This window comes from Paramisgurnus dabryanus, chromosome 8 (genome assembly GCF_030506205.2).
Source record: "Paramisgurnus dabryanus chromosome 8, PD_genome_1.1, whole genome shotgun sequence".
NCBI classification, from domain to species: domain Eukaryota; kingdom Metazoa; phylum Chordata; class Actinopteri; order Cypriniformes; family Cobitidae; genus Paramisgurnus; species Paramisgurnus dabryanus.
In genome coordinates this window covers 19,132,644-19,141,044 of record NC_133344.1, presented here as the reverse complement: position 1 = coordinate 19,141,044, position 8,401 = coordinate 19,132,644, and the positions used below count along the sequence as shown (strand labels likewise).

The 8,401-nt window shown below is 36.6% G+C and overlaps 2 protein-coding genes across 2 annotated transcripts; both read left to right on the top strand.

The window, feature by feature from the left end:
- The first annotated feature begins 446 nt into the window (after nucleotides 1-446).
- On the top strand, nucleotides 447-1,412 carry LOC135770213 (olfactory receptor 2AT4-like). The gene has a single exon (XM_065279948.1). The coding sequence runs from the start codon at nucleotides 447-449 to the stop codon at nucleotides 1,410-1,412; it is 966 nt and encodes a 321-aa protein (XP_065136020.1).
- A 4,084-nt stretch (nucleotides 1,413-5,496) lies between these two features.
- Nucleotides 5,497-6,456, top strand: LOC135770212 (olfactory receptor 52N2-like). The gene has a single exon (XM_065279947.1). It carries the CDS (start codon nucleotides 5,497-5,499, stop codon nucleotides 6,454-6,456), a length of 960 nt encoding a protein of 319 aa, XP_065136019.1.
- Nucleotides 6,457-8,401: the final 1,945 nt, after the last annotated feature.

The following is an 8,401-nucleotide window of genomic DNA, read 5'->3' as shown; positions in this document are numbered from 1 at the left end:
GCAGCCTCTAGAGAAAATATTTTATCAAAGTTTATTAAAACTATGACATTTGTACTTTTTTAATGTCACATTAATAAAGCCAATTCCAATGTTAATCTATTGAGCCGTACATGTGTTTATAGTCTTCCTTTAAAAAAGTTGCATAAAAAAACATGCTATACTGTTACCATTGTCCCTGAAGGACATGCATCAGCTAAGCCATGTTTCTATGTCAGCTCAGGTCATGCACTTTACTATTTATATAACAGACATAAAGATCAGCACATCTCATTGTAAAGCGCCAGAACCGTGTCAAACACATGTGCCAGGTCTTTGCATGATTTATTACTATATTAATATTATGAGGTGTTACGATAAAATGTGAGTCATAGGTTGTGATATGCTAATATTAAATAATTTCTTTTGTACATACAGAGGATAAAAGCTTTCTCCAAGGACAGATATTCATGATGTCAGTTGGAAACGTCAGTTTTATAAAGGCTTTTATCATTGTTGGGTTCCCGGGACTTCAGCCTCGATACTACGCCATTGTCTCAGCAGTCCTGTTTTTTGTTTATGTGTGTACACTGATGGGAAATGCTGTGTTTATAACATTATTTGTATTATCTAAGAGCCTTAAGAAGCCTGTTTATTATTTTATTGTAAATCTTGCTGTATGTGATGTACTTTTCAGCACCACTGCATTACCAAAGATAATCAGCAGGTATTGGTTTGAAGATCGATCCATTTCATTTTTGGGTTGCTTTCTTCAAATGTTTTTTGTGCATTATTTTGGCACAGTCAGTTCATACATACTGGCTTTAATGGCTATAGATCGCTATGTAGCCATTTGTCACCCGTTTCGATATTACAGCATTATGACAAACAGAAATGTACTCATTCTGTGCTGTGCAGCTTGGGTCTGGGCTTCCTTGGGCCCCCTGATGTTGATTATTCGGGCGTATCCTCTCCCATACTGTGCAGAAAACACCATAGTACACTGTTTCTGTGATCATGTTTCGATTACAACACTGGCTTGCACCGACCGAACTCTTTATGGGTTCCCAGCTTTGGTCAATGCCCTTATAGTGCTGCTGGGTTCACTTGCTGTTATTGTTTTCTCTTACTGTGCTATCATTGTGGCCGTTCTGCGTATATCGAGTGCTCAAGGAAGACTGAAGACTTTCTCCACCTGCAGTCCTCAGCTCATCATTATTGCTCTGTTTTTCTTACCCAGATGTTTTAATTATTTGTCTAGCAATATTAACGTAAAGTTCAGTACTGATTTGCGATTGGTCATTATTATGACGTATAGCCTGTTGCCACCGATGATTAACCCATTTATTTATTGTTTGAGAACAGAAGATGTCAAAATGATTTTTAAAATACTATTTCAAAATAAACAAACGGGCATTCATTTACAGGTGCCATGAAGTGCTCTATGCCAAATGTTATTAAAACAAATCTAACGTTTCCAGATTGTATAAAATGTCACTTGTGAATGATATGCCGTGTGTAAGTCAATTTTCCTTACATGTTAATTTTAATTCTGACCCCTCGGTTTCACAGGCAAGGCTTAAGGCTAGTCCTAGACTTAAACACATGTTTGTCACAAATGAAAATAACTTGCAGTGACAGATCTTAAAATATGCCAGTGCCATTGATTTGTTAAGTAAGGCATGTTTATAAAGATGCTTAAACTTTATAATTTAACTAAGTACATAGTCCTGGTTTAACTAAGCCTTGTCTGTGTATTAATGATGCATTTTTATTGCATGAAACTGAAAAAAGCATTGTGTCAACAAAATGAACTTGTACTTTGCAATAATTGAAATAATTTGAGGAAGCTGTGACAATGTAAATAGCATAGAATTGAATAGTCTTGTCTTGAATATGTTCTGCACTGTCATATTGTAAATTATGTTTGAACATATGTCATTTCTACAGTAGTAGGAACATTCTTTCAATACATTATAGATGTTTACCAATGGCTGTTTTTATTAAATATCTCCAATAAAGGCCTGAATTATTTCATTTATGTTTTAAATTTTTTAATATAAAATATGTATTGTACTTTGCGGAATATAAACCGCACCGGAATATAAGCCGCATCATTCAAAAATGCGTCATTAAGATGAAATAACATATATAAGTCACAGTGGACTATACGTTGTGTTTATTAAAAAATTATTTCACAAAATCCAAGCCGAAGAACAGACATTTAATCTGGAAGGCAAGTTATTCAACTAAACAATAGCAGACAGAACAGCAGGCTAAATAGATGTCTGTTTTTTAAAGGTAATATTATCAGTTATTTAAACGATAAACCATAGCATACAGAACTTACCTGGAAGGTTGAATAGGGCAAATTAACCGAACAAGACAACTAGCGTGAAGTTTGCATACTCGTCATTCCACATCACTGAATTCATTGAATTACATAAATACAGAAGCAGCATTATGGCGGACTCTCATGGCTGTAGACGGTAATGATGTCTCGTCTCATAAATGTCTAAATTAATTCCTTCTTCCATTCCATTCCTTCTTCAAGATACTGTATTTTAAAGAAAATTTTGCAAAAAATCTACAGACAACATACATATTTTTATTGAAATGTGTTCAAATAATGTTTTATGCTCTTTTGCAATTAACCATAAACAATTAGGGGAGTGTGCACATCAAAGCTTTTAAAGCGGCTGAAAACGCCAGGCAGATGGCGACTGCCAGCTTTTTTTCACCCGACTGCCACTTTTTTTCAGTCATTCTACTGTACGATGATGTTTATCCCGCCCCTCCTCCACTGTGATGGACGGCCGAGTGAGAACTGACAGTGAGTACGTTTACATGCACAGAATAAGCGGATAACTATCAAAAATCTGCTTATTACAGAAAACTGTTTTCATGCGTTTACACGCAAATCAGTTAGCCGGCTATGCAGACAACTGCGTTTACATGGGACTTGAAGAATTATCAGTTTTCTCGCAGGCAGTGACGTCACCGCCTTTAGTACACAATAGTCGATCAAAAAGTCAACAACATATCTGTCTTAAGCTGTACTGTTGTATCTCTCCTCGTGTCTGCAGAACCTGTTAATGTAACATGAGCTTTTATTTTCACAGTTTCTCTGGCAACTGCTTAAGTCGAGCGGAGACTTTTATGCGTTACCTTGAGCTTACTTCCGCATGTGACATTTATCTTTCATACGCGGAGACATGCGCACATGGACAAAACCGTGAGAAAGTGGGTTAAGGTGTTTACATGCCACGCGAAATCGGCGAAATGAGCAAAAAACTACCTGTGCCGATCGTTTTTTGCTTACACTGTTTATGGGCTTTCCCCGATTAAAGAAAACTGCTTTACGCGTTTACATGACCCCACGTGTTATCAGTTTATTAAGCATAATCGGCGTAAGACTGTGCATGTAAACGCACTCACTGACTAGCTGAGCTTTTCACCCAACTCTCGCCATTCAGCACTGAGTGCAGAAAAATGCAGAGTCCTGGCTTTCAGCGCGAAAAAACGGCAGCTACTTTACTTTTTTTTTGAAAACCGCCACGCTTCCATTGGAAACAATTGAAAACATAAGCTGGCCACCGGCGTAAAAGCTTTGGTGTGCATGCCCCTTTAATGTACATTTAGTAGTGGAATGGCTTAAGACCGTGCTGTTAATGTCTGTACCTTTAAATGGAAATGAGCTACAGCTCCTCACTTCCTTACAAACAGACAGTGAATGCTTTTAGTTAAAATATATCTGATTAAAACATAGACAACACTAACTAGTAGACAGAATACAACCTCGCTAAAGGTGGAAACCAGTGGCGGCCGGTGACTTTTTCGAGGCAGCACGATGCAAAAGCTCATCATGTATTTAGCCCGTCATGTGTGTGGTTCGTCACTTTAAAATATGTGTTTGGTGTGTCGAATAAACCTATGTGCATCATGTGTCTTGTCAAAATAAGTGCGTGCTGCACACAGGTCTAAAGGGTTTTTGATAAAAAGAGAAGCTCGCGTTTGCAAGATACTCCCATAATCTCATGTGTAATCATAGTTTAGTGTTAAGCGAGTATTTTGACACGTGTGCAGCTGGCATTTATTTTGACAAAACACATGATGCACATGAATCACATGACGCAACAAACACATATTTTAAAAATACGAGCAACACACGAGACTTCGAACCCATATTTTGAATTAGCTCCCCTCGGAAGAGCAGTCACGATCCGCCACTGGTGGAACTGTAAGTGGGCGGGGCTTTATCAATGTGAACTCACATTGATAAGAGAATTAAAAAGGCATGTCTAATGAGACTGGTGATTAAAAAAGACCTTGTAAAAGAGGATTTTGCATAATAGGTGCCCTTTAATAATCCCTAGAATATAAAAATCATCTAAAGGTGAGAGATTTTTTCCAGTTCCAGTTTGGTGTGATGCTCATTCCACCACCTGATTGCCATCCTCATGGTGCCAAATTGACGATATCAACTGATCACTTCCTTTGTGCACTTGTAGCTGGGTAAAATATTATTATATAGTATACACTATATTCTATATAGCATATATTTAGTATAGTTTATGGTAAATTCTATAATATATTACTGTAACAGCAGTGTGAGTTATAGCTGCAATCAGTAAGAATGTGTCTCTATATTCTTGTTACAGATGGTCCTGGTCCTCCTGGCTAAGCCTGGTGTCATAGGGTCTTCCTAAAGGAGTTTTTTCACCCCTTGACCGCTGTCGCTCTGTTGGCTTGCTTACTGGAAGACTTCTAATATTAGCTTAACTCAAGACTGTAAATAATGTTAATACTGTTTTCTTTATTATGATCAAGTTACAATCTTACAGATACAGATTGCTACTTCACTGTAGTACACTGTAAAAAGTAAAACGTTTGTTTAACTTAAATATTACTTAATTGGTAACCTAAACATTTTTAATTTGAAAGTAAAATTATAAGTTGAATGAACTAACATTTTTGTAGGCGTTCCAAATAATTTGGAATGGCATGCTACTTATTACATTATTCCAATAAAGACATAAATTTGTGTACACTGTTAAAAGAAAAAAATGCCATGAGAATGGTGATGAGAAAACCCCAAACAACACGTCAAATGTGGGCGGTGTTTTCTGGTCTTTAAAGATAGATGATCTTTCATATCTATAGCATATGCATCTATGCAAGGTTTTCTTTGTCTGTGCATTACTTTAGGTTTGCAGTTTGTTTGTCAGTAAATGCAAGATCACTTAATAATTCCATTTTATAACTTGAGATTATGCATTGGGGTAGTTTCTTTGGAAGTATGTCAATTATGAGCTATATTTATTCATATTTAAAGTTGAACATTTAAGAATTGAAGAGAAAATTTTTATTTTGAAATAACATAATTTTTTGTATTTTGTGTTTTAGTCTAATCTTTTTTGCAGATAGGATTTCAACTATATACACTGTGTGTTTCAGCTTTGTTTGACATTGTTTTTACAGTGAATGTGCATCAGGTAATTGTGAAGTCTTTCCAGAGCCATGACTTTCACCAACGTCACTGAATTCTACCTGCAGGGATTTCCAGGACTCCAAGCGCAGTATTATGGAGCTGTGGGAACTTTTTTGCTTTTCATCTACTTATTACTGACAGGAGGAAATTTCTTTATAATTTCATTTATTGCATATGACAGAACCCTTCAGAAACCCACATATTTAATCTTCTGTAATCTTGCAGTGTCTGATCTTGTTTTTGGAACTGCAACGCTGCCTACGGCAATTTCAAAATACCTTTTCAATGTCAACACTATATCATTTTATAGTTGCTTTGTGCAAATGTTTTTTGTTCATTATTTAGGGAGTGTTAATTCTTTTATTTTGCTATTTATGGCCATTGATCGCTTTGTTGCAGTGCGCAACCCACTTAGATATTGTGCGATTATAACAAATAAAAACATTTTAATGGCATGTGCAGTGATTTGGACAATGTTAATAATTTTGTTGGGGGTTATTACTTATGAAACCTTTGATGAACCCTACTGTTCATTTAATGTAATAACCCAAAACTATTGTGACCAAAATACAATAATGAAATTATCCTGTGGAAACTATAAGCAGAAAAAGCTGTATATTTTTGGAAGTGCCATGTTTGTTCTCTTGGCCCCTTTGGCTTTTATAATTTTTTCTTTTGTTGCCATCATCACATCTGTTTTTAAAATCTCTGACAGTCAGGCTCGATATAAAACATTCTCAACCTGCACTCCCCAACTTGTTATCATCTTTCTGTACTATGTACCTAGATGTTTTATCTATGCATATGAATTAGTAGTGCCAATACCACCTGCCATTCGGATGGTGTTAGTTATGTGCTACAGCCTGTTGCCCCCTGTTGTCAATCCAATGATATACTGCTTCAGAACTAAAGAAATCAAAGATGCTTTAAGAAGGAAAATGAGACACAAAGTCAGCATGCAGGTCACAATGCTTTGGAGCAGAACCTAAAGCAGCTTGAATACAGTAGTGCTTTGTTTACATCATGCCCTGTTTATACTGTAGTCTATCCATCTTATTCTGTCTGTGAGTATGACTGTGGACCCTTCTACTGATGGCATTTATTGACAAATGTAATTCTTTGATAATAACCTTTCCTTTTCCAAATGTAAGTAACATGCAACTTTCTGAATCTGGTAAATGAATAAACTGACTGTTTACCAATTCATCACAAATATTTATTAATAATAATAAAAAACTTGAATTCAGTCTGTCTGTACCCCTTGAAATCCATTCCCTGGACTCAGAACAGGGCAGATCAAATATTAAATATTATTGTTCTGAAAAAAGTACAATTGTTTATCCTGAATTTTTTCTCCTGAACAGTTTGCTTTCATATGGATATTATATGTACGGCTAAACTACAGTACTGCACTTTAAAACACCACGTTTGTGTCTTTGAACATTAGAACAGAATATTTTAATTAAGAAATGTATCAATAAAGCAATCAGTAAGAATGTGTTGCTATCCTCTTGTTACAGATTGCAATGTGCAACGGATTGCAGCTGTAACGTGTCAGAAGAGAACTGGTCCTTTTTGCTAAAGGGCTGTTCACATTATAACAATGACAATAACTATAAAAATACAGTTTTAAAAATCGTTTTATATTAAAGAGAATGGCGGAGTTCACAACAACTACAATGATAAAGATACAATGAACGATACCATTGCACCCATTCAGTAATGTTCATTTATGATGAACGATAAACTATTTACAGCCAATCAAACCTATGTGAACTTCAGGTGCACGTGCACTTGAAATGACAGTGGAGAAGCTCATTGCTGAGGTCCATAACAAAACATTACCTCAGGTATCCAGCACTGATGCAGTTGCTGTGGAAATGACCACGTAATGCTTTATTCTTACCACAGTGACTACGCCAAAAGAAATTACACAAATTATTAGGCCCTGTTTACACAAGAAAGCTCATGGGTAAAACCCAAGGCTTTGAACCGGTTCACGGAATGGAAACGAAAACAAGAAACTTTTGATGTTTTGCAAAGAACAGAAACGAAACCAGAAACTTTCAAAAAATATATGTTCCGGAACAGAATTGTTTATTTAAAATAATGGTAACCGGATAATACAGCTATTTTTTATTTCAAGATTTCTGTGCAATATAACTCTGTGAAGTTCACTTCCGGTCACCATAGACTCATCAGAGAAATTAGAAGCTTGTCACCAGCAAGTAGCCTACTCAAGCCCAAGTCTCTAATGCTCAATCATAAGAGGTAAATTGTAGGCTACCAAGTATCTCAACAAACATAAGATGTTTGTTTTTTAATACTAATTAGTGGTTCGGCTCGCATTGCGATATTTAAATAGGTAACGTTTATTATTTGCACGTGTTTCAAAGGCTTGGAAATGTTAACACTTAAGTGATTTTTAAAAAATGTAACCACAAAAAGGCGCTAAAGTGAACAATTTTCTGTACGCACAGACGCACATACAGTTAAATGTGTCCGGTCCAACTCCGATTAAACGTGATTATCTCTATGCCCTTCAAAGATCAGAACTCTTAATGTATAACCTTGAGAGAGAGTTGCGCAACTGTGTCTCATACTGTAGTCCATTAAAATAAATTGGGTGAATAAATCACTGGAAAACAACGTAATTTTCACTTTATGTGGAGTGACTGTTTATGCTGCATCTTCTTCCCGAAGCACTGTTTGGAATTCGTCCTCTGAATGTGAACAGTACTGCTGAGGCAGTGACAGAGCATGAACTCTGCTATGCAGAGCATGCGAAGGAAGCACTGACCCCTGTGAGGGTGGTCGCTGCTGCGATACAGGCTTCGAGGTTGGAAGAAGTCTGCTGTGGCAGAGCAAGAGGAAGTGGCACAGGCCCCTGCGGGGGCGGTCGCTGTGGCGATACTGGCCTGAGTTAGAAAGGGA